Source organism: Engystomops pustulosus, chromosome 4 (genome assembly GCF_040894005.1).
Source record: "Engystomops pustulosus chromosome 4, aEngPut4.maternal, whole genome shotgun sequence".
Lineage (NCBI taxonomy): Eukaryota > Metazoa > Chordata > Amphibia > Anura > Leptodactylidae > Engystomops > Engystomops pustulosus.
The window spans coordinates 29,139,625-29,167,009 of NC_092414.1; the positions used below are offsets into that span (position 1 = coordinate 29,139,625).

Sequence of the window (27,385 nt, forward strand, 5' to 3'; positions counted from 1 at the left end):
GTATAATGGTGCGAGGCTGTATAATGATGTGCTTCCTGGTGCTGGTGGCCACGCCCCCTGCAGCCTGTGTGTGCATGTGTGTGTATAGGAGAGATACAGCAGCTCCAGGCAGCCATGTTACAGCAGAACATGTCAGGTACTTGTGTAGCTGATGTCTGTGTCTCTCACCTGTATATTAGGAGGATGCAGCATGTCAGCAGATGCAGCACACAAACTAGCAATGCTTTACTATACATTGAAATAACAACAACAGAGTCCGACAGATGGTGTAATTACCGTCTGAAGGGAAACGTCGGCACTACCAGGCTCGCATGGGAAATTCTTGGACAGCCTCGTATTGTGGCGTTCAGGTGGGGGATAAAAAATCCTAGTACACGGGTGGTGCTCAACCAGGAAGATGTGTACATATAAGCAAAAAGGTAAAAAAGAAGAGGCGGCACTCACCCAACTAGGAAAATCTTCTTTTATTCAACACCAAGGCATGGGGCAGAGAGGTGCTACACGCTGTGCAATCGGCAACGGGCCGTTTCGCGCTCTCTTGCGCTTCGTCTGGCACCTCCCTGCCCCATGCCTTGGTGTTGAATAAAAGAAGATTTTCCTAGTTGGGTGAGTGCCGCCTCTTCTTCTTTTTTACATTTTTGCTTATATTAACTTTACTATACATTACACACAGACATGAGCAGGGGGAGGAGAGGGGAGGGTGACATCACTGCCTCCCACCATGTGACCAGCCTCATTTACATGATAAAAAATAGATGATTTTACAATGAATAATGTATGAAATAACTAGATAAAGGCTGGGATGGGATCCTTGTGAGCTGCTCCAACAGGTAGAGGTGACAGGACAAGTGACACAGACCTGATGACAGGTGTCCTTTAACTTATATCAACTGATTCACTCATCTTTATTCCCTGTCCTTATGCTTCATGGTTATGAATAGAAACATAATTTTAAAATACAGTACTCTATGCCATATGGGGGTAATGTTCAAGGCTCATAGGCTGAAGGCACCATGCCGCACTCCCCAATCTGGTACATTATGTCTACCAGCCACTAATAACAGGCTAATATAAAAAAGTGAAGACTACAATTAAAAAATATAATAATAACAGATAATAACCCCCACACCACCACCAACATGGCGTCAATGGCGTCAATGGCTTGCATACAGAGGACTTGGTGCACTGTCACCCTATAAATTAACTAGGCATACGGAGAGTTCTCTCTCATACTAGAAAAATACCGTAGTGACTACAGTACTGATAGGACACATGATAATAACATTAAGGAGATAAGGAATCTACTTCATCAGGTGCAGAACTTCCTGGTGACTTCTTCCAGCCATTTTTACCTCATGTGATTTGAGGGATTACTTGGTTTCTTGTTTTTGACTTTCTGTAAACACATCTAATATACTTACCAGTTTTTTGGGGAGTCTTGGGTCATTTTCTAAAGCTTTCCACAGTTTTTTCAAACATTCCATTAAGTCATTAAATCCCGAACGTGAATCAAGTTCATATAGTAAAGATTTATAACCCAGAACTGTGTCATGGAAGCAGGCGACACGATCCACGTCCATGTCATTCTCACCAGCGGAGATGGTGGCCAGGTCAACAAACACTTTCAATTCATTGACATCTAAAAAAAAAGTTCAGAACCAATAATGATATTTGAAACTGTAGATGAATTACTACATATTTACCAAATGTGTACAATACCTGTCAATGCTTCTTTCACCCATAGGAAAAAGTCCTTTCCTAATAGAACTTCCTTAAGACATACGATGTGTTCATCTTTTATTTCTGACAGAAGTTTTCTTGTTTCTACAACTTCATTACTCATGAAAGAAAGAGTCTTTTGTTTACAGTTCTCAAAGTCGTCAGCCTAAAGTATGCAATAAAAATGCAATAAGATTAACTACTTCGGTATGTTGGTGTCAGTCTGAAGATACTAAATTTGTATGGATTTTACAAAAGCAGTTTTTTTCTCATTGTTTGTTTGGGCTTGTTTTTATTTATGTGCATTTGTCTTTTTTTAACTCCTTAAGTACGCAGCCACGGACGGTGCTGGGAATAACAGACGATGGAGGGGGGAGGGGTGGTGTAATAGTGATTGTGCAACAGTATATATGTGGTGCAGGACAGATCCCACTTATCTCTCCAACACCATCAATTGGCCACAAATGGTGGTGTCGGAGAGCAGCAGATCTGTCCTGACTTACAATATGTCATGACATGATCTGTCATGACTTGCATCACTGAAACAGGCCAGTCTGCATTGTCTGGCCAGTTTCAGCGATCAACATCGTAGGACCAATGAAATTGGTCCTGTTATGTCAGCGGGTAGGTGTCGCCTTGCGATCCCCACCCGCATAATACACTCGTCACCCTGTCGCGAGACAGGGTGACATCACAAAACCAAGAAACACTTGCGACCGATATATTGGACGCTGAGTGCTAAGTCACTGCGCTTTGTGTCCGATATAACGGGCGCAGAGCGTGAACAGGTCCATGTGTCCAGCTTCCCTGTCAGATGTGTCTGTAAATGGCCACTGACACTCCCCTTTCACTGCCCTGGACCTAATGGTGGGAGCATGTCTGAGGCAGACAATTTCCTTAAAGAAGTCTGAAGACATTTTACAACAGACCCAACGGGGGAGCCATTTAAACAATGGGCTTAACAGAAGTAAAACGGAGGGTGCTAGGTAAGGTGACTATTTATACCTAATATTTTGCAGTCAGGGGTAAGAAGGAACCCCTCAAGGAAGTATCCTGCTGGAGACAATATGTGTGGGGAACTCTACACCTCCCTTTGACCATTGTCCCTCCGATGTTTTAAACTTGAAATATTGATGATGTAACCGCTGGAATGTTTGTGGGTATATTACTTTCACTTATCATTTACCATTCCCCTATTTTACATCCTTTTTATACTTGTACTTTGTTATTTATTATCTTTTGGATGTGACATTTTTTGGGGTTCTTGTACTCCTGCCTGGATCTATGAGTAAGTGTCCCTGGTTTATCCATGCTGGACTTTGATGGTAGATTTTCTTTAAAGAATGCCTATGCTCCAAAATGATACACTGAATATACTGAACAAAGACAAATAACAGTCTAGAATCTATTTACATTCTTAAAAGTTATGATTAAAAAATACTTACGAATTCCAGCAGTGTTGTCAAGGTTTGAAAATCTCCGGAAAGCTTTAATAAAGTTTTTATTTCATCTATGACTTTTGCTGAGCGGAAAGCCAAGTCAAGCTGGTGATACTGCTCGATCTGCTTCACACGCTGAGATATCCATCTACCGCTGTCATTGTGGTCAAGACGACACAAGTATTTCAATTCATCTTCTAATTGTTTGGATCGATTTTTGAAATCTTTCAAAAAATTGTCAATAACTTCAAATGTAACCTCCCCTGTCTTTAAATTATTGTAGATTGTTTTACAGAGATCAAGGCAGGGGGAATAGAGTTTATCCTTTAATTCTTCTAATGTTATTGCAGGTCCTTCCGCAGATTCACTTTCATCGCTGCCTGAAGCTTGTAAACTTTTCACTAATAAATTCTCTTGTTGCTCCCAACAAGTCATGAAAACATGGCTGTTCTGGAAATTGTGCACATGGCAAGCCATGTTCATTAGGTCAGGTGAAAGTCTATAGTGGGACACAGCATCTGCTTCACCGTCTTTACCGAGAATCTTTACCGGTATGAGATCATTGAGTTTCTCTGGTCCTAGATTTTTTAAATATTTCCCGTAAATTTCAGAAGTATTTACTGCAAAAAATAAAAATAAAATCTGCCTTAATTTAATGTAAACCTGTAGCCAAAAACTATATAAATATTGATATTTCATATACTGACCAATGAAAAGTGGAATAGGTCTCTGGACCGAAATCCACATTATAATGTTAACCTCATCTACATGTTCTGCTGACATACTGTATACGATGGCCTATAGGTTGCTCGTTTGACTCATTCTGAGTCAAGGACACAACACAAATGAAATCTTACTTCATCATCTGCATTATTTTGTTATACAGGGTGAAACAAAAATGTTGGGACAGTGGAATATCTCGTAAAATACACATTGGTAATTTCTCTCATTTACTATATTTAGCAGCTAGCAGAGGTTTTAACTTGTCCCCCTAGGCTGCTCTCCTTTTGTCATGTACTGACCAATGAAAAGTGGAATAGTTCAATGGACCGAAATCCACATTACATCTTTAACCTCATCTACATGTTCTGCTGACATACTGTATATGATGGCCAATAGGTTGCTCATTTGACTCATTCTGAGTCAAGGACACAACACAAATGAAATCTTACTTCATCATCTGCATTATTTTGTTATACAGAGTGAAACAAAAATGTTGGGACAGTGGAATATCTCGTAAAATACACATTAGTAATTTCTCTCATTTACTATATTTAGCAGCTAGCAGAGGTTTTACCTTGTCCCCCTAGGCTGCTCTCCTTTTGTCATGCTTTCTGGTAACAATGGGAAACTGTATAGAACAGCTAGAGAAAAGAGGAGACTAGTTGGGAGGGGCTGTATGAGAGCACTGCAAAAAAATAAGACCTGGAGAGATTTCACAAGCATGTGACTCATCACATGCTTCAGGTTGTCCAATTACAAACATGCTGTCCTGATTCATATGAATAATGAGGCTTCACCGTCCTTAGCTCATTTCACACCAAGCAAGTGACGCCCACTTCAGTAATAATTGAATATGATTTATAAAAAGGGATGAAAGCTACATGAGGCTTATTAGCAATTATTATTTAACAATTTGTAGAGAAGGGATACATTGTTGTGTCCTTCTCTTTAAGAGGTTACTACTCTACTACTGTTTTTTTCCTGGGACCTCAATTTGGGCAAACCCAGCCCTTTGAAAGGAATATAGGCTAGTATTAAAAAAAATCAGTACCTTTAACACGCAAGGAAATTCTCCGCACCAATTTGAGGAGGCTGTCCAGCCATTCATGTTCTTCCTTCAGAGTGTTTAATTCTTTCTCCCTCCACTCCAGAACTTTTTGGATTTCCATCAGTGAAATGCCGTCTCCTTTTTCCACATCTGAAAACAAAGATGAATTTATTATTACATTTCTTGCTAAAAAAAAAAAGGTAATCAACTAAAACTAAGTGCAATCCGTCGTCTTGTTCTATACTGAAAGACAGTGTCGGACTGGCCCACCAGAGTACCAGAGGATCCTCCGGTGGGCCCAGGCTTTTCATCAGAAAACAACACAATTTGAAGGCTGCTAGAGTATATTTCCTGGGGGATAATGAAGAGTGGGCCCCTAGATTGATTTTCTCTGGCGAGCCTAATGAAACCCAGTCTGACACTGCTGAAAGAAGAGAAACAACTGAAAATTTAGACTACAGGCAGTTGAATTTGTATGTAAGTCAAAACTGCATATTTTATAATTGTAGATCCAGACAAAAAATTTTTTTTGCCCCAGTGACAATTACTTTTTCAAAATTTTGTGCTGTCATGGGAACAAGAATTATAAATAAAGCTTCATTACAGACACTTTACAGCTGCTCATTGGGAATAAGGTAACATCCAGAGACCTTCACCAGAGGTCACAATGGGTAGAGGGGTCTGTGTTTAAATAGGGGTCATCTGTAATTTGGGTGTCCTTAAGTAGGGAACCACCTGTACTAAATATACAAGCAGTGGCTTACAGCAAAGGGCATTCCAATCACTTACTGTGTTTACATATATCCAAAAACTTTTTTTTGTTATTCAAAATGTGTTCCAAATGCTTAACAATCACAGATCCGTCAATGAGGCTTTTTCTACATTCAAGAAACACAGATTTTGAGATCTCCACCAGCTCCTGAATCTCCTTTTCAGAATGCCCAATGATACTCGAGTCTGTTCATATAAAAAATAATTAATAAGTTAATATTGCTTTAATTTGCAGAGAATAATCTGCAATTTGCATTCGAGAGAACAGTATCAATCCTTTTTTTTGTATTATTTGATATCAGAACCTCCTTACCATTTTATATGCCTTTCCTCCTCCTGTTTTATGTATTTGCATTACAGCCCATCCTATTGTTTATTCCATGAAAACTTGGTTACACAAATATAGGGGTTGGTCACTTTTTTACATAAGTTGCCCATGTGCCTTTATAATTACAATCCCTATTCATTCAGCATTCTTGCTTCCTACTTTAGTGCTGTCTGTAAACTCTCTGTGGATCTTTTTTACATGTCTGTGTACTGATGAATAGGAGGAGCTGCAGCAGTCGATTATAACTCTGCACTCCGCCCTCCCCTCTTCCTGTGTCTGTCAGTGAGACAGACTGTGAGAGTGAGGCACAGTGGGAGATGCCATTAGGATGGACTAGAAGTGAAAAAGAAGAAGTTGTGTAGAGGGCAGTATGGTGCGAACAGGGGAAAAGCTGAAGCTCTCAAAGGAAGCAAAGACACATGTACATATACATGGAGGGACATGTCTAATGCAAGAGATTCATTGAAAGGCAGCCAACTCCTTGCCACCGATGGCTTTTTCAATTTTACTTTTCCATTTTTTTGCTCCTCTCCTTCAAAATTCCATAACTTTTTCAATTTTCAGTGTATAGAGCTGTTTGGCAGCTTGTTTTGTACTACACATAAAGCATTTCATAGTAACAGTATAAAATATTCTATGTCCTGCACTGGGAAGCTGGAAAAAATTGGTGAAAATGATGAAAAAACATTCACATTATTTTCTTGTGTGCTCTGTTTTTATGGCTTTTACTGTGCGCTCCAAATGAAACTTATTAAGAATTAAAACCTTTTGTACTGAAAAATATTTCTTTGTATCACCATATTCTGAGACTAATAACTTTTTCATACTTTGCTGTATGTAAGGGAAAAGCCATTTTTAATGCCTCCATTTTGGCGACTTTACAAGCTTTTGAGATTTTTTGGTACATCTGTTACAAAATGGCAAAAATTTGGCCAATTTGGACATTTGGGTGATTTTTCCCTTATGGGATTCACTGACAGAAGTAGTTCTTTTTATAGATTTATAGATAGGGACTTGTGGTATGTGTCATTGTTTTAAAACTGTATGATTTTCTTTGTTTTATTTGTGATCTAGGGAAAGAAGTATGATTTGAACTTTTAATTTTTTTTTAATTACCGTATATTCCGGCGTATATATGAAATATGAAATATGAAAAAGAAATCATTGACGGTAAAAAACAAAAATTTATGAGGGATAAGGAAGACTACCGTCTGGACAGGGCGTATAAATGGACACATCATGGAAACAGACGTATCCCCTATAGAGGCAATGCCAGGCAAACACAAAAACAACACAGGGATAGCTCAAATCCCACTGAATCAGCTACAAGTGATTTTTTGTCCACGGATACCAGCGACCAGGACACTGGGCAGGAAAGGGTCAATACAAGAAAACGAGGCTTCAAACAAGGGGAAAATTCACCAACTCACAGGAAATACAGGAGAACTTACAAACGCCGTCAGTAATACATGACACATCAGGAGTCAAAACAGATGAACATCAACTACAGGTGATCAATTTGTCTGATTATGTCCTGTCTGAAACCGAGCAAACTGTACTACAGAGGCCTGACCTTCTCCCCCACCAATAAACTGGACAAATTTGAACTTATCAAAGACCTTTATCTCTTTTGTAGGAATCTAACTTTCAAGAAGTTTTTTCACCAACCATCGACAATAGACACGCTACCTGAAAACGATCGGAGGGTTTTTAGGGACCTCTTGGATCTATTAGAGGAAAACGAAGACAGCACAGGTAAGAAAAACAGATTCCCTAGGCGGACACCTTCACAAGCCACACCCTCATTCAATTTATGCCCAGCCATCAATATCTTCTTTCAGAGCACCTATAGGGACATTCTGGCGTTACCACTAGACAGATGCAAAAACAGCAATCTCACACAACAAGAACAACAGGTGATAAGAACACTACAAAATAACCAGTCCTTCCTCATCAAAGAGGCGGACAAAGGAGGTAACATAGTCCTTTGGCCGGCACACATGTATTTGGCGGAGGCCAAAAGGCAGTTGGGCAATCAGTGCTTCTACTCTGTTCTACCCTCAGATCCCACTGATGTATTTAAAAGAAAACTGGATCGACTGATTGACGAGGCCCTCATGCAAAATATAATCTCCAAGCAGGAGGCAAAATACCTTACAGTGGACCATCCGGTCATACCAACTTTTTACCTTGTCCCTAAGGTACATAAATCCCTTGAGTCTCCACCTGGAAGACCAATAGTGGCAGGTATCGGTAGCATAAGTGAGAAGGCATGTACTTACTTGGATCATTTCTTGCAGCCCTTCGTACTCGAATTGGATTCGTACCTGCGTGACTCCATGCACCTTATGGAACGTTTGAATAACATACAGATTCCCACAGGTACGTTGATTGTAACAATGGATGTAGAGTCCCTCTACACCAACATCTCGCATGATGTTGGTGTGGGGGCAACCACCTATTTTTTGGACAAGCAGACCAATTCAGATAGGGGACATGACTCTTTTTTATTGGAGCTATTGGACTTCGTCCTTAGGCATAACTATTTCACTTTTGACAGGACATTCTACCGCCAGGTCTCGGGGACCGCAATGGGGGCGCGTTGTGCTCCTTCCTACGCTAACCTCTTTTTGGGGTGGTGGGAGGAGACCAGGGTGTTCCCATTGCAGTCCTTTCAGACAAAGGTACTACATTGGTACCGTTTTATTGACGACATTGTGTTGTTCTGGCAAGGTACACATCAGGAATGCCTAGAATTCGTGATGGAACTCAATGATAACCCGTACAATATCTACTTGGTTCCACAGATTTCGGAAATAACGGCTGACTTCCTGGATCTTAAATTGACAATTCAAGACTCGAGTATTACAACCACACTATTCAGGAAGAAAACAGCCACCAATAACCTACTGCATTTTATGAGCTTTCATCCAACACACCAAAAAAACGGCATCCCAGTGGGGCAATTCATGAGGATACGAAGGAATTGCAGCGACGACAAGGAATTCAAGAAAAACGCGCTAGAATTATCAACGAGACTAAAAGCGAGGGGCTACCCTAAGAAAGTAATCTCTAAAGCCTATATGCGAGCCAAAAATGCCCACAGAGAGGAGATTCTAAAACCAAGATACCGAGTACCGGAGAAGAAAACAAGACTCATCACCACATACAATAACCAGTGGCAGGACATATATCGCATATTGGGCAAAAACTGGAATATACTCCTGACCGAACCCAAATTGGAGTCCTACATCGACGTGAGTCCAACAATAACATCGAGGAGGGCACGTAACCTTAAAGACATCCTGGTGAAAAGCCACTACACCCGCCGGGGAGATTCAACGGGTGGAAAGAAGTTAACAGGCTCATATGCATGTGGAAATTGCAATATATGCCAATATATGTTACCATCCAACGACTTTGAAGATCCTATAGACGGTAAGAGACATCATCTCAAACATTACATTAATTGTCGTACAAGGAACGTGGTATATGCAATTACATGTTCTTGCCCCAAGGTCTATATAGGGCAGACATCACAGGAGCTGCGCAAAAGAATCCAGAAACATCTTTCCACAATCTCCACAGCAAGACGGGATATCAGCAAAGACAGAAGCTTGACCTCAATTGCCTCACATTTTCATCATTTCCACGGAGGTAAGTGTGGAGGAATTAAAATCACGGGTCTGGAAAAAGTTTTTTCTAATATAAGAGGAGGAAGTGTAGTTCCACAACTACTACAAAAAGAGACCAAGTGGATCTTCCTAACTCAGGCCATGACCCCCAGAGGACTAAACGAGGAATTCCTCTTCACTGGTTTCTACAAAAAATAACAATAATGGGAATCAAAAAATTGCATCACGTTTAATTAAAACAACTTCACACACTCACTAATTATATGATCGTTGACATATATGGAGGGCATTGAATTTTCAATGCAACTATATGTCAACACTCATACATACACTTACACGGATAAGCACACCCAAGTCACCGTGTGGTTTTTTCTTTTTTATGAAGGTCCTATGAATTTATTTTGTTTTTCTTCCTTCTCTTCCCCCCTCTCCCTTATTCACTATAGGTGGTCCCTTTCGACACCATGAAGTTCATGCACAACTTACACCTTGCCTATACACATCTTTATCCACTGCCAACTCCAGAGAATGGTCCTGAGAAGTAAAAGACAAAGGAAAGGAAGAAAACAACTGGAGCCACAGATATAAATTTATTAATATATTTTTCTCTGCACAGGTCACTTTAATTTGCACAAGATTCCGATTATATATGAATTATTATAACATTGTCATCAATTTGAGTACCGATCTCTTTGTATATTTTTATATATATGTCATAACTATATGTATCCCCATCAACTCTTTTATACCACATGACTGTTCCCCCTTCCATGCATACTATGATACGTATCTATACTCCTACCTGTGGTGTGGCGATCGCGGCACTACTCTCGCGATCGTCGCTCGACCCGCGCGTGCGCAGTCCCCCGTATTGGAGGAGGAGGAACGGGGTGACTGCGCATGCGCGTGGTTTGAGTGACGGCGCGGCAGGTTCGCGGTCGCCGCAATTGCAGGCGGAAGTCAGGTAAGAACGGCCGCAATTGGCGGACAACTTAATTAGGGTTTTATATAAATATCCCCGACACCCCAGTGTTTAATCACCCCTGAGGAAGCCACACATTGTGGCGATACGCGTGGGGCTCGCAGCCACATACCCCCTGAATGCAGTCCCAATTGGGTAATATTTGGCTTTGATGTCAGCATGATATGGCTTATGCATTGATCGGCTATTTGTGCCTTTAATCTAGATTGTGATCCGTATACCTACCTGCTTTCTCTCAGCCATTCTTACATCTGTACTTGTACGTCTGTGATTTGCTTTTTCTGCATTGTTATACCCAGGGGGTAATGTGGAGGGCTTTCTTTGGTTGCATCATAACCATTCCCTCTGTATGCATGAATCTTTTCATGCTGTTTTAAATGTTTTTAATGGTGTCTTCAATAAACTTTGTACTTACTATTTGAACCAATTCGAATTTTCTTGAGGATCTTTCATACACACCACACTGGTTTGCTTTTGACATTGTTGTTGTTTTTGGTGTGGATCCTCCTCTACATGCTATTATTCGCACATCCTGCCACCCTCCTTCTATATCATATTCCGGCGTATAAGACGACCTGGTGTATAAGACGACCCCCCTACTTTCCTGTTTAAAATATAGAGTTTAAGATATATTTGCCGTATAAGACTACCCCTTTTCCAACGCATACAAAACACCGGTAAAAATTTAAAAAAAAACAGATTTGAATTTAACATGGTCCTTTTTTTAATGTAAATTCTTATGACATGCAGGTATATAGCAGGAAAACTGTCGCTCATAAACATAAGGCATACAACAACAACATTACCATTACAGCACAGCCCCCAGTAGTATACAGCACAGACCCCAGTAGTATACAGCACTGCCCCCAGTAGTATACAGCCTGCCCCCGGTAGTATACAGCACTGCCCCCGGTAGTATACAGCACTGCCCCCGGTAGTATACGCCTGCCCCCAGTAGTATACAGCACAGCCCAGCATTAAAAAAAAAAAAAAAAAATTTACTCACCCTCCGGTGGCCCCGATGTCTGCGCGGCTCGTCTTCAGTCTTCCGCGCCGTCTTCTTTCTTCTGCTGGGCGCCGCAATTGATCTTCCCCGGCAGGGGCCTAGTATGACGCGCCGCTGCTGACGTCATACTAGGCGCCGCCCCGGGGAAAAACATGGCGGCGCCCAGCAGAAGAAAGAAGACGGCGCGGAAGACTGAAGACGAGCCGCGCAGACATCGGGGCCACCGGAGGGTGAGTATGCGCCCCGATGTCTTTTTGAGGCTGCCGGCAGCTTTTTGAGGCTGCCGGCAGCGCACGCTGTGAAAGCACCCCGGGTGTTACCGGTAAGCCTTTGCTGCAATATGCAGCAAAGACTTACCGGCTATGGAGAGGGCTCAGCCCATGGACGGGATTACCGGCGTATAAGACGACCCCAGACAAGACAGAAGATTTTTCTGTCTTCAAAAGTCGTCTTATACGCCGGAATATACGGTATTTTTACATCTTTTAATTACTGTTTATTTAGCCCCTTAGGGTACTTGAACCTTAGGGGGACTGATCTCTCATAGAATGTAAAACTGTTGTAAAACTACTAGAGATCTTTATCATTCTGCCATAGACAGACTGTTAGAGACTTATCTAAATGACATTCATGGGTGTCTCACATATACTCTGGGCTGTCATGGACATGGATAGTCATTCCCGGACATCACTGCAGAGACAGTGGGAGGCAGCAATGCCTAGAAGCCTTTGGTGGTGGCATTTAAAGAGTTCACACCCATGGTTGGTGCCAACGCTGACCGTGGGTGTTACTGATGGGTGTTTGCTGCATTATGCAAACACCCTTACTGTATATAGAGCATTCAGAGGACTTAGCCTGTGATCCCTCTACATGCAACCTTAACAGTCATGTGATGTAACTGTATGTCACATGTTATTAAGGTGTTAAAAAGGAACACAAAGTGAGGCCCTATTTGTGGTAAATGATTTCTATGACCATTTATCTACACAATATTATAATCACACCTCAACCAGATACATAACACTCATAACACCATACCAGACAGACAATGTAGGGTAGTGAATGAGAAATACACAGCATATATTTTATTATGAACTGGTGGTGAAAAAACAAAACAACTTACCATAAAGTTTGAATATATATATTGCATCGTCCCACTGTAACAGATGCTCCAAGACTCTATCATTGTCCTTAACACATCTTCCAAGGTTATCTCTGGGCCAACAATTCAGTATGATACATGATGCAAGTCGTGGAAAATTTTTCAAGTTATATGTATCCAGTTTACGGAGGATGTTATTTTCTGACTATAAAAAAAGTGGGAAAACAACAGTTAAGACCTGTCCTGACAGAAGAACAGAAAAACTGGACTGACCTACCGCAAGCGCACCCAGTGTAACTGTAGCAAGGCATAGTTATCATTTCCATTAGGACATTTGTTTAGATATTTTTTACTATTTTATTGATACTATTTTGCAACTTAAGTACAGTAAATGTATCATCTAGGGTTGGGTCTTAATTGAGACTACCACTGTCCAACTCAACCGCATGTAAAACCAGCATTATGTAGGGCATTGTATAAGCTTCTATACATAAATTTCATGTTTCTAGGTCATCTGTTATTGCACTGAAACTTCAGTTTTAATATTTAACCAAAGTAGCTTGCGGATGCACCAAGTGTAAGTTGTGGTTTCTTCTTTTTATGTTGTCCAGCACCATAAAATGACATTCGTTGCAGAAAGGAAATATATGTGCACCAGCAAATGTGTGCCCACCTTGGTGCACCTAGAAGCCAATTTGTATAAAGATTAATAAATAATAACACACTAGAGAAAAAGCAAAGTGTCAAGACAGAAGTGCTGTGCTTCCCACAACCTCTGTCCATGCCTACTTGCCAACCCTGTGCTAATGTAGGCAACAACTGAATGATGTTCCCTTCTCTTGGTATACGCACAGAACAGTAGGACAGACAAGAGACAAGACAAACAACTAGACAATATCAGACAAACTGTCCAGAAACAAGATGGCGGCGAGATATAGAATCATAAGGGAAAAGAATGGTCAGGTCTAGGCAAAAGGTCAGAATCACAGCAGAGTAACACAGAATCACACAAGCTAAAAGGATAAAGCAATTAGCTAAAAGTGACATCACTGGTGAGTTAAATAGAGTATCTGGACACTGATTGATGTAGCCATCTCATTCCAACTGCAACCTGTGACACACCCCCAGTCAAAGTGAAGCTACAGGCTGTCAAAGCTTCCTGCACATGATCGTTGTTTCCTAAGGTAATATGGCTGAGGTATTTGCGGCTGTTTTACGGCTCCATGTATTTCCATCCTCAGCCTAGTGGCACATAGCCAGGTGCAGGAGAGAGGAGGGGTGAGCCAAGTAGCTAAGACACAGGGGCAAATTTAGTTACCTGATCCTGTCGCGATCCCCGATTCGGACGGTCCAGCGAAGTTGAAATCCGGCGCGATTCACGATGCCCGTACGCCCAGGTTCCTGCATCCGTCGCTTCCCCGCAGAGGTCCGCCGGAGTTCACCTTCTTCTTCCTGATGCATGTAAGTACATTGTCTTGCGACACAATTCTAGAGCCGAGACCGGAGGGGAGTATGCGGGGAGTGGGGGAACCCGGAGCAGACAGGTGGGGCTGCACTTTGGCCTGGGGCCGGAGGATTGATGTGCTGGCTGGCGGGAGGTTGCAAGTTCCAGCAGGCGAGTGGATGTGTCGGCGGGAGCACAACGCCGCCACCTCATCCAGCAGGAGGCACGCCGCCTGAGGCGAGATTCACAACTCGCCTCATGGCAGGTGCGCCCCTGTATATGAGGGCCGTGATTTGACCACCAATTTTGCGGCCTCCATAACGATGTGCATCAGGCCTAAGACAGTATAATTACCAGTTTTGCACATTCTGCCCATTGTTAACAAATTCAAAATGGCAAAAACCATTATATATTATCATCAGGCCTCTTTTATTGAACACATAAAGTCACAAAAATCCTACCGTAGTAAAACCTACCAAAGTCACCAAATTCTACCGTATGAATGGGATTCTTTAAAATTAAAATTCTTGAAAAAGAATGTAATACTATTTCCACCAATTGAATTTATTGTATTGAGTAAAATCTGATTTGCATATCTCATTGTGCGCTATTTCTGAATTGTATTTTGATGTTCTCCTTTTTATGTCATTAAGTATGGCTGAATGTACCTGACATGCCAAAGGCACTGCTTCGACAGCACAGTCCTCGAAACAATTACGTATTGATGGAAGAAGGTTTTTAAAGAGCCTCTGCTCTCTGCAGTAGATCATAATCTGATTTATTGGCTCCTCCTGTAACAATTAAAAGAGAAACAATATAAAAAAAAGATGAATTACAGACAGAAGCCTAACATGCTCCATTTGGCTGTTCGCCAGGACACCTCGTATGTTAACATAGAGGTCGCCTTTATAAGACAATCTCTTTAACAATATTAATAGTTACAATTTATTTTTTGTTACCTGCTTAATTTTTCTGTACAGCATTGGCAGGAAAGAGTCTGACCACCTCATATTGTTTCCAGCCTTTAAGATCTCATTCCATTCCTAAAAGAATAAATATATTTGATAATGTATTTGGTAATTTCCGTCAGCTCCATTTAGATGTATGGAGCAGAATCTTCATGCGCGGCCGTCTGCTCCATTAATCTCCGGGAGCGACAAGAGGTCCGAAAGAGGGACCCCATCAGACCCCTCGTTCTTGAGACCCCCACCGATCATCAAGTTAGACCCTATCCACAGGATAGGGCCTAACTTGGTTTGTGGGAAAAACCCTTTAAGTTATGGGAAAAAAAATCAGAAGCATAGACATTTGTTATTTTGTGCTGGAAGTAAAGAAAAAAATACTAAATAACAAAATTACAAAAATAAACAATTCCCCCAAAAATGCAGGAGTGGATTATGTGCTTGACTACTTGCTCTCGATCTTTTCCTGAGACCATATGGAATAGTGAGCATTCAAGACCTGTTCACAGTGCAGTACGGCATGGTGCATCCATTGTAGTGCAGTTTGTGTGGGGTGCTAGAGCCATAGGGACTTTGTCAGTAGGGGTACTGCAAGGCTTCTGTTGGTGCTGAGTTCCAGCAGTGGTCGACACCATGACCCACGAAAAAGGAGGTCACCATAATGAGGTTATTAGGCTTACGCAGTTTGATCAAAATGTAATCAAGGCCCCTTTCACACTTGTATGTTTCATGCGTGAGTTCTGCGCATGTTTTTGCGTGCAGAACTCACAGTACACCAGGGGCGTAACTACAGCAGTCATAGCACCTGCTATGGGGCCAGCAGTGTCAGGGGGCCTTGGAATGTTACCTGCCAATCTATAGAATGGAGGATATATATATATATTATACTGCACATTGGACAACATAAGATGTATATGACATAACGTGTCGCTTCCCCAATCAGGTCCGCCGGAGTTCACCTTCTTCTTCCTGGTGTATGTGAGTGCTTGGTCTTGCCACACAAATTCAAAGTTAAATCCCGCGGTTTGTCCTAATCCGTCGGATCGTCTGACGGCCCGCCCCCCAATTTCTGTTGCATGAAAACCGGCACCAATGCACCAAAATCCGATCGCGTGCGACACGGGAGGGGGTGCTATTTTCAGTCAGCATCTGGCAGGAAATAGACAGGTTCTCTCTATACACAACTGTCTATCATATTGTTTAATTGTTTGTAAAGTGTGTTTTATTGTTTCATTGTTTTTCATCATGCCGTTGTTAGTCCATGGACTGTTCACGGACCAACAGCACTGCTTGGCACGGGACTCCTTACATCATTGCGATATATGATGCAAGGAGCCCCTGTTTCAGTGCTAAATAGCAGCGCTGGCCTGCAATCATCTTTACAGGGTTGAGTCTTGTATTATATTTCGCTATGATGCAGAGTCTCATCCTCAGCAGTGTTGTCGATCCGTAAAACAGGACATTGCACACTCCGTGGTTCGGGGACCATCAGGGGCGTAACTTGAGGAGGTGCAGAGGTTGTGATCGCACCCGGGTCCAAGAGGTTTAGGGGGCCCATATGGTGTCACTTTCCCATATGAGAAGACTATTACTGTAAACCATACATTATAGTCGGGGGCCTGGGACAAACTTTGCACTGGGGCCCATCAGCTTCTAGTTACGCCACTGGGGACCATTTACGCCACTGGGGACCATTTATGACAGTGTGAAACTGCTCTATGGTTGAATTGAACAATATGGAAGCAAAAGATTACCTGCAGTTCAACCGAAAAAGTTACACGTTGATGAAATTTATCTCCATATGAATCTTCAAGCCAATCTTTTGTTAGCCGGACGGTGGTGTCAAAGACTTTCTCTATTTGAGGTTTCACCGATTTTGGTTCATCCTATAGCATTAAAAATAATTAAGACAACCCAATAAAATACTTTGTCATTTCAAATAGTGAATCTTTATACTGTGTCACTTATACAATGTGTACACTTACCGACAAACCGGCATATGATAGTAAAGTTAAGACAATCGACGCAGACACAACCACTAGTTCAACGCAGTTCTTCAGTGATCTGTTCGTGAGGATAACACGGTGCAGGTCTACAGCGACTTGACAACACAACTGAAGCAAGTCATCCCTCAAAAGCCTGCAAATGGAAAGATAAAAACACAACAACAAAATGGAATATGACTCAATCTAGCCAATCATTAATTATAGATCACTTACAAAATGCCAACTTTTGGGCCATATTGTCATGTTATCTAAGGAGATTTTGATAAAATTTGGCATAAGAAGTTCTGCATAAGAAGTCCCATGATTTTTTGGGGATGTTTTGCAAGAATCATTCCATTCTTCTGGTTTACATCTCCCCAACCATGCCGATTATCACGGCTGACTCAATTCATTTAGTATCATATTTGCAGTGATCCTCATAAATATGTGGGATTTATGGTACACTGGTACATCAGGGGTTCTTTTGTTGGCTGCATCTGGCTCTCAGACATATCTTTAATAAATAGTGATGGCTGCTGTGTGTCTCTTAGACTGTTCACTGGACACGGACAGCGATGTTACCTCTGCCTACGTCCTTTGTACGACCCAGGCGCCATCTCCACCATCGTCTAAGCCTGGGTCAAAGAGAAGAGCGTGGGAGCGATGAGGAGCTGGCTGCAGGGACCGCTGGTAAGTGAATATTCTTTTTTTTTTTTGCTGTGGCTACCTATCTACTGGGAGTATGTGCTGTGGCTACCTAGCTACTGGGAGTATGTGCTGTGGCTACCTATCTACTGGGGGGGCATGTGCTGTGTCTACCTATCTACTGGGAGTATATGCTGTGTCTACCTATCTACTGGGAGTATGTGCTAGGGATACCTATCTACTGGGGGGGCATGTGCTGTGTCTACCTATCTACTGGGAGTATATGCTGTGTCTACCTATCTACTGGTAGTATGTGCTAGGGCTACCCATTTACTGGGAGTATGTGCTGTGGCTACCTATCTACTGGGAGTATGTGCTGTGGCTACCTAGCTACTGGGAGTATGTGCTGTGGCTACCTATCTACTGGGAGTATATGCTGTGTCTACCTATCTACTGGGAGTATGTGCTAGGGCTACCCATCTACTGGGAGTATGTGCTGGGGCTAGCTATCTAATGTGGGGATGTGCTGTGGCTACCTATATCCTGGGGGCATGTGCTGTGGCTACCTATCTATTTGGGGGCATGTGCTTTGGCTACCTATATACTGGGGGACATGTGCTAGGGCTACCGATATGGCAGTGATGGCGAACCTATGGCACTGGTGCCAGAGGTGGCACTCAGAGCCCTTTCTGTGGGCACTCAGGCCATCAACCTAGGACAGAGTTCACCAAACAGGACCAAATCCATTAAATCTTCCTGTAGTCCTAGGCAACTTATGAGATGCTGCGCTCGGCACTATTTTACAACGACACTTCATTGACTGTTTGGAACTGCTTGAAAAGTGAGAAGGTGTTAAAAGAAGTGCATTATCTTTGTGGTCCTCCTGCTGGACCCACCATTCTTCCTAAACAGAGAGAACCTGGAGAGAAGCTACAATGATAGTCTGAATTTGCCCACCTTCTTTCAACTGTATTGGTGGCCTCATGGGGCCGATACAATTAAAAGATGCTTAATATGGCACATTGGCACATCAGGGTAAATAAGTGGGTTTTGGTTGTAGTTTGGGCACTCAGTCTCTAAAAGGTTCGCCATCACTGCTATATGGTATCCGCTGATCTTTATAAGAACCCAGGAAGTGGGTAGCGCCAATCGGTGGCGCACTGCCCCTTTAAATCTGTGAGTGCCCGTGTGCGTGCTGGACAGCCGGAACGGGAGCCGGAAAGTGGTGGGTTGAGTGAGCTCTGAAAGGGGCGCCACCACGGAGACCTAGATTGCAGGGGCACCTGTGACACTGGGAATACCTATCTACTGGGGGGCATGTGTATATGGTACAGCTCTTAAAGAATAACATTTCAAAATATGTTGCGTTCATGGCTCCCTCAGCCAAAAAGGTTCCTGACCCCTGGTCTAATGCAACGCCCATTGCGGCCCCCTTCATGCCCTTCCTGAATGTAGTTTCGGGATGTGTACTAGCTCTGGTTTCCATGAGCTGACTGCTGGAGCTGAAGCATTTCTTACTCCTGGTTAATGGCTTGGCCAGTCTTTTCTCCTCTCATCGGCATGTGAATGGACCTCATGTGCTATTGACACAAAGGCAGAAAAGAGCCGAACAGCGTTTGCACCCGGAGTGTGCATGATGCCTTAGCGAGAGAATTTTGGCAAGAGCTTAGCCGGAATATTTATAATAAGGGGAGCGCTGCATATATCATTTATTTAGTGGGGGGAAATATATACTATATATATATATATATATATATATATATATATATATATATATATATATATATTATATATTCAGGGGATATTATATAATAATTTATTCAGGAGTTATTTTATATATACTATTGTAATGAGGGATCACATATACAGATGAGACAATCTATTAGTTGATTTGTAGATTTTTTGGAAGGAGTCGAATCCAAAATTATTCTGATTCTGTTTGGACAAACCAAGTTCTCTAAAACACTGATTTTTTTCAGTCCTCTCTCTTTTCATACTGTTTTGGCTAATTATTTCGTTAGGGTTTTAGTGTTATACTTGGGAAAGAAAAATGCCAAAGCAAACATTTGGTTTCATTTACATTTTTGCAGCACAATGGGGCAGATTTATCAAGCAGTCTGAAAGTCAGAATATTTCCAGTTGCCCATGGCAACCAATCACAGCTCAGCTTTCATTTTACCAGTGCTCATGAATATTTTAAAGGGGAGCTGTGATTGGTTGCCATGGGCAATTAGAAATATTCTGACTTTCAGACAGCTTGATAAATCTGCCCCAATATGTCACCCTGATAAATGCCAAATGCACAGTACTTACTCGTCTTGGTTATCTATAATCTCGAGTATTTTTGTTAAAATCTTTTCAATGTTCTAAAAAAAGAGAGAAAGTTTTATTAATGTTTTTCCATCAACATTCAATCAGTTTTCAGTGTTTGTTCAGTGTGTCAGATTTTCACATGTTTTTTGTTTAGTCCAATGCAAGACCCCCACATCAGAATCAAACACATGGTAAACGCAAATGTTAAATGGGCCTAAAACTCAGGTCATATAGGCAACTCAAGTCGCAAAACAATGCAGTATGTTTGGTAATTCAGTTTATATAAAATATGAATGTACGAAAATAAAGGAAGAAAATGTTCATGGCCCTGATCAGCATTAAAGAAAGGGGTTTTCCAGTAATAGTGGAAAATCCCTTTAGGGATTGGGCAGGCGTGGAAAATAAACAAACAAAGTGTACTTACCTTGCACAGGCTCCTGGTTTCTGGGTTGCCAGGTGTATTCAGTCATTTGTCGAAAGAGGACGCTAACCAAACCAATATACAGTATGTAGTGTAGCTGATCATTATTTATTTGAAAATACATAATATAATAATGACTACTATAAAAAAAAGGGCAAATAGAGATGAGAGGACCTGCTGTTCCTGTTCGCTGTTCGGGTTTGGCCGTCCCACCCGGATGTATTGCCAGATTGGCGGCAATCCAGCATATAAATACCCCTGACTACTAGTCATGGCTGTGATTGGTCAGGGGAACTAGCCATGGCTGTTATTGGTCAGGGGAACTAGCCATGGCTGTGATTGGTCAGGGGAACTAGCCATGGCTGTGATTGGTCAGGGGAACTAGCCATGGCTGTCATTGGTCAGGGGAACTAGCCATTGCTGTGATTGGTCAGGGGAATCAGCCATGGCTAGTTGTTGGGGGCATTCATTTGCCAGATTGGCTCTTCAGCCGCCAATCGGGCAATACGTCTTGGTTAGGCAGCTGGACCCAAACGTGACCGGGATTGGCCGATCTCATCTCTAGTAGTAAATTAAAAGTTACAATATTAAGGAACTAACCTGTGTGTCTTTAAATTCAACACCATGAATTTTGAAGTAACAAGCTTTAATGACACCGACAATTGGTATTGAAGGTTCATCCAAAAATCTCAACATTTGGTCAAGTGGGATGAAACACAGCCATGACTGGATCACCATTGGATGTGACTGAAGCAGATACTTCTTTTTAAGCATATATCCTAAAACGTCCCTGTTACAGAATAAAGAAAGAAGTTAAAGGTTGTCAATGTAGCTCCGAACTAATGCTTTACTTTATAGGGTTCAGTTTTTTCTATAAATTGTGCCATGCCTGACCATGGCCAGTGTTGGTATTGCAGCTCAGCTGTGTATAAATGAATGTAGCTAAGCTGCAATAGCACAGTCATGTTTTTCAAATATCGGACAACCCCTTTAAGACACAGTCCGCTTTATTTTTTTTGCAGGAGTCAGTGTAATAGTATCATTATGGAATGCAATAACTATTGCACAATCTTCTCCTAACTGAGAGGTAAAAGAAGAAAAAACATTTTAACAAAACATTATTTACATTTTTGTCATTTGTTTTTAAATCTTTTGAAGACTTACATAAATATTGCACCCCTGCGCCGAAATGTAGTGCAATGTATTATGCTATCAGTTCAGCACTGACAGTCTCTCCCTTTACAGACAGTCCCTGAATTACATACAAGATAGGTTCCTTAGATTTGTACTTAAGTTGAATTTATATGTAAGTCGGGACTGTGTATTTTATAATTATAGCTAAAGACAAAAAAAATTTTTGTCCCAGTGACAATTCGATTTTCAATATTTTTCTCTGTAATGGGACCAAGGATTATCAATAAAGCTTCATTACAGACACCTTACAGCTGATCATTGCAGTCTGGGACTAAAGTAATGGATCCAGAGAGCTTCACCAGAGGTCGCAGTGGTCAGAGGGGTTCTTCTGTAACTAGGGGTCATCCGTAAGTCGGGTGTCCCTAAATAGGGGACCGCCTGTACTGTCATTGACATCATTGTGCCAATGCCCCAAGGAGGTTGAGATCTTTTTCCTTTTAGACCCATCATTGTAATGGTTCATAGCACCTAAACAGTGCATTATGTCTTTCTGTCTTTGCTTCCCACTAATGAACTTGCAGTGGGTGGTAAACGGAGTAAGAGGAGAAACCTTCTCCCAGAGGTGTGCCCCAAATAGAAGCAGACCACACATTTGGTTTGGGGCCTGTTGGTCCAGGAGGCTTGCGGGTAAGTACAGAGTGGCCAAACGTTATATAATTAACTATGATTGCATTTATCCAGTACAACAAAAATTTGTTAAAAAAATAAAGGAAAAACAATAGCCAAACTAACATTTTTAAATCAACCATCAAATAAAAAAAAAAATTTAAAGGGTCGTGAATAGAGATGAGCGAACACTAAAATGCTCGGGTACTCGTTATTCGAGACGAACTTTTCCCGATGCTCGAGTGCTCGTCTCGAATAACGAACCCCATTGAAGTCAATGGGAGACTCGAGCATTTTTCAAGGGGACCAAGGCTCTGCACAGGGAAGCTTGGCCAAACACCTGGGAACCTCAGAAAAGGATGGAAACACCACGGAAATGGACAGGAAACAGCAGGGGCAGCATGCATGGATGCCTCTGAGGCTGCTTAATCGCACCATTATGCCGAAATTATGGGCAACAGCATGGCCATGACAGAGTGACAGAATGAAGCTAGATAGCATGTAAAACATCCAATAATTGACCCTGACACTATAGGGGACGGCATGCAGAGGCAGAGGCAGCGGCAGCAGGCTAGAGAGTGGCATGGCGACATACCCTAATTGGACTCAGGCTTCAAACCAATGGGTGTCAGAGAGGAACCAAAGGAGGTGAGCAAGAAGCGCTCAAATAATATCGGTACATGATAAAAGTTTGCCAGTATATTTTGTGGATTACACAGCAGGGTGGCGACAAAGTTAACATGGAAGCCATGAAAACAACCCAAAATTCTGCCTGACACAGCTCGTTTGATAAGGGGACCATGTATGCTTACAGTTCATGCCAGTCGCTGCACTGGCTGCCAGTCTCCTTTCGAATACAGTTTAAAATAATAATAACCCTCATCCATAAAGCTCTGTATAATGCTGCACCCCCCTACCTCTCCTCTCTTATCTCAGTCTATCGCCCAACCCGTGCTCTTAGATCCGCCAGTGATCTTAGATTAACCTCTACCCTAGTGCGGACCTCCCACTCGCGTCTCCAAGACTTCTCTAGAGCTGCACCAATTCTATGGAATGCTCTGCCCTGGACTATCAGACTAATACCTAACCTCCAAAGTTTCAAACGTGCTCTTAAAACCCATTTCTTTAGGCAAGCCTATAACACTCATTAACTGCATGAAGTTTTAACTCTTCTACTAACCCGTCCTGTGTCGTCCTCCCATCTGTTATCCAGCAACCAACAGGCACCAGACTTCTCTGCAGTCCCATTCACCCTGGACCTGGTATATAAGATGACGGCTGAGTGGTTCAAGCGACAGCAATTCCATTTATTATATTTTGTTCTATTCCCTAAGAAGAATGGCTTGACCGTTAAATATTCTTTTACCTCGTGTTACCCCATCATCTTCATAAACCGTAAGCTCTGGCGAGCAGGGACCTCACTCCTGTTGTTCCATACAAATGTTGTGCTCTGTTACAATACATTTGTATTTGTTTCCTATGATTTGTAAAGCGCTACGGAATATGATGGCGCTATATAAATAAAGATTATTATTATTATTATTATGGAGGCAGTGAACTAGTAGTAGATTAAAGGTGCTGCAACTATGTTAGTTGGATCTTGGCATGGAGCTGGCGCTCCGCTGCCAGGCGAGCTTTCGCCAATCCAAGCCCCTGTCTCTAGGCTACTCCCCAAACAGCACTTCTAAGAACCTTTTGTATAAGATCAAGTGTAGTAGCGTTCTTATAAGTTTAGGATATGGCGGGTGAGGGGAATGTAAACAGATGCGCAAGAAGCGCTGAAATAATATCCCTAAATGGTAAAAGTTTGCAAGTATATTTTGTGGATTACACAGCAGGGTGGCGACAAAGTTAACAACTTTGATGTGGAATGCCCTGTAATAGCTCTTGGGCGGTGTGCCTTTTATCGCCTAGGCTCAGCAGTTTCAGCACCGCCTGCTGTCGCTTAGCGACGGCACTGCTGCTGTGCCTAGAGCTACCGACTGATGGCGCCATGCCCACGGATGGTAATTCGGAGGAGGAGGAGGTGGAGGAGGGGTGGGAGGAGGTATAGTAGGCCTTTGAGACCTGGACCGAGGTAGGCCCCGCAATTCTCTGCGTCGGCAGTATATGACCAGCCCCAGGGTCAGACTCGGTCCCAGCCTGCACCAAGTTAAGTGTAGTAGCGTTCTTATAAGTTTGGGATATGGCGGGTGAGGGGAATGTAAACAGATGCGCAAGAAGCGCATGATGCGCATGGAGCTGGCGCTCCGCTGCCAGGCGAGCTTTCGCCAATTCAAGCCCCTGTCTCTAGGCTACTCCCCAAACAGCACTTCTAAGAACCTTTTGTATAAGATCAAGTGTAGTAGCGTTCTTATAAGTTTAGGATATGGCGGGTGAGGGGAATGTAAACAGATGCGCAAGAAGCGCATGATGCGCATGGAGCTGGCGCTCCGCTGCCAGGCGAGCTTTCGCCAATTCAAGCCCCTGTCTCTAGGCTACTCCCCAAACAGCACTTCTAAGAACCTTTTGTATAAGATCAAGTGTAGTAGCGTTCTTATAAGTTTAGGATATGCCGGGTGAGGGGAATGTAAACAGATGCGCAAGAAGCGCATGATGCGCATGGAGCTGGCGCTCCGCTGCCAGGCGAGCTTTCGCCAATTCAAGCCCCTGTCTCTAGGCTACTCCCCAAACAGCACTTCTAAGAACCTTTTGTATAAGATCAAGTGTAGTAGCGTTCTTATAAGTTTAGGATATGCCGGGTGAGGGGAATGTAAACAGATGCGCAAGAAGCGCTGAAATAATATCCCTAAATGGTAAAAGTTTGCCAGTATATTTTGTGGATAACACAGCAGGGTGGCGACAAAGTTAACAACTTTGATGTGGAATCCATGAAAACAACCCAAATTTCTGCCTGACACACCTCGTTTGATAAAGGGACGATGTATGGAGGCAGCTATATGGACGACTTTTGGAGGTAGCAATGGAGACAACGTGTGGAGGCTGCTATGGAGACAATTTAATTTGGATAGTGCCTGTATGTGGCAGTCCCAAACATTTTTCAAACCAGAGGAGCAGGTAGGTGGCCCTCCAGTAAAATGGAATAGATTGAGTGCCTGTATGTGGCAGTCCCAAAAATGTTTCAAACCAGAGGAGCAGGTAGGTGGCCCTGCAGTAAAATGGAATAGATTGAGTGCCTGTATGTGGCAGTCCCAAAAATTTTTCAAACCAGAGGAGCAGGTAGGTGGCCCTCCAGTAAAATGGAATAGATTGAGTGCCTGTATGTGGCAGTCCCAAAAATGTTTCAAACCAGAGGAGCAGGTAGGTGGCCCTGCAGTAAAATGGAATAGATTGAGTGCCTGTATGTGGCAGTCCCAAAAATTTTTCAAACCAGAGGAGCAGGTAGGTGGCCCTCCAGTAAAATGGAATAGATTGAGTGCCTGTATGTGGCAGTCCCAAAAATGTTTCAAACCAGAGGAGCAGGTAGGTGGCCCTGCAGTAAAATGGAATAGATTGAGTGCCTGTATGTGGCACTCACAAAAATTGTTTCAAACAGAGGACCGGGTAGGTGGCCCTCCAGAAAAATTAAATGCATGAAGTACTATAGCAAGAGCCAGTGGGCCCTGTCAAAAAATAGCCATTTTCCTCTGCTTTACTGTACAAAGAGGAGGAGAAGGAGGAAAATGAGGAGGAGGAGGAGTGGATCAATTATTCAGGTTGAGCTTCCTTCACCTGGTGGAGATTGGAAATTCTGAGAAATCCAGCCTTTATTCATTTTAATAAGCGTCAGCCTGTCAGCGCTGTCAGTCGACAGGCGTGTACGCTTATCGGTGATGATGCCACCAGCTGCACTGAAAACCCGCTCGGACAAGACGCTAGCGGCAGGGCAGGCAAGAACCTCCAAGGCGTACAGCGCCAGTTCGTGCCACATGTCCAGCTTTGAAACCCAGTAGTTGTAGGGAGCTGTGTGATCATTTAGGACGATGGTATGGTCAGCTACGTACTCCCTCACCATCTTTCTGTAAAGATCAGCCCTACTCTGCCGAGACTGGGGACAGGTGACAGTGTCTTGCTGGGGTGACATAAAGCTGGCAAAAGCCTTGTAAAGCGTACCCTTGCCAGTGCTGGACAAGCTGCCTGCTCGCCTACTCTCCCTCGCTACTTGTCCCGCAGAACTACGCACTCTGCCGCTAGCGCTGTCAGAAGGGAAATACTGTTTCAGCTTGTGCACCAGGGCCTGCTGGTATTCATGCATTCTCACACTCCTTTCCTCTGCAGGGATGAGAGTGGAAAGATTTTGCTTGTACCGTGGGTCCAGGAGAGTGAACACCCAGTAATCGGTGCTGGAATAAATTCTTTGAACGCGAGGGTCACGGGATAGGCAGCCTAGCATGAAATCTGCCATATGCGCCAGAGTACCAACGCGTAAGAATTCACTCCCCTCACTGGCCTGACTGTCCATTTCCTCCTCCTCCAACTCCTCCAACTCCTCTTCTTCTGCCCATACACGCTGAACAGTAAAGGACTCAACAATGGTCCCCTCTTGTGTCTCACCAACATTCTCCTCCTCTTCCTCCTCATCCTCCTCCACCTCCACCTCCTCCGATATGCGCTGAGAAACAGACCTGAGGGTGCTTTGGCTATCAACAAGGGAATATTCTTCCCCTGTCTCTTGTGACGAGCGCAAAGCTTCCGACTTCATGCTGACCAGAGAGTTTTTCAACAGGCCAAGCAGCGGGATGGTGAGGCTGATGATGGCGGCATCGCCACTGACCATCTGTGTTGACTCCTCAAAGTTACTCAGCACCTGACAGATATCAGACATCCACGTCCACTCCTCATTGTAGACTTGAGGAAGCTGACTGACCTGACTACCAGTTCTGGTGGAAGTTGACATCTGGCAGTCTACAATCGCTCTGCGCTGCTGGTAAACTCTGGATAACATGGTCAGTGTTGAATTCCACCTCGTGGGCACGTCGCACAACAGTCGGTGAGCGGGCAGTTGGAGGCGGCGCTGCGCTGCCCTGAGAGTGGCAGCATCTGGGCTGGACTTCCTGAAATGCGCACAGATGCGGCGCACCTT

General features: G+C 43.0%; 1 protein-coding gene across 2 annotated transcripts in view; it reads right to left on the minus strand.

Annotated features, from left to right (window-relative positions):
• Nucleotides 1–27,385, minus strand: part of LOC140126318 (E3 ubiquitin-protein ligase RNF213-like) — a 163,128-nt gene that overhangs the window by 113,262 nt on the left and 22,481 nt on the right. The window contains exons 8-19 of one of the 2 annotated variants that reach the window (XM_072145603.1): nucleotides 21,124–21,313; nucleotides 20,103–20,155; nucleotides 17,145–17,298; nucleotides 16,914–17,045; nucleotides 15,157–15,240; nucleotides 14,866–14,988; nucleotides 12,775–12,958; nucleotides 5,719–5,886; nucleotides 4,933–5,079; nucleotides 3,165–3,778; nucleotides 1,720–1,885; nucleotides 1,422–1,639 (exon numbers count right to left, since the gene is read on the minus strand). In XM_072145603.1, the coding sequence (XP_072001704.1) occupies nucleotides 1,422–1,639; nucleotides 1,720–1,885; nucleotides 3,165–3,778; nucleotides 4,933–5,079; nucleotides 5,719–5,886; nucleotides 12,775–12,958; nucleotides 14,866–14,988; nucleotides 15,157–15,240; nucleotides 16,914–17,045; nucleotides 17,145–17,298; nucleotides 20,103–20,155; nucleotides 21,124–21,313 (2,233 nt within the window). The remainder of the gene's footprint in view (nucleotides 1–1,421; nucleotides 1,640–1,719; nucleotides 1,886–3,164; nucleotides 3,779–4,932; nucleotides 5,080–5,718; nucleotides 5,887–12,774; nucleotides 12,959–14,865; nucleotides 14,989–15,156; nucleotides 15,241–16,913; nucleotides 17,046–17,144; nucleotides 17,299–20,102; nucleotides 20,156–21,123; nucleotides 21,314–27,385) is intronic. The other variant, XM_072145604.1, reaches the window with a different exon arrangement.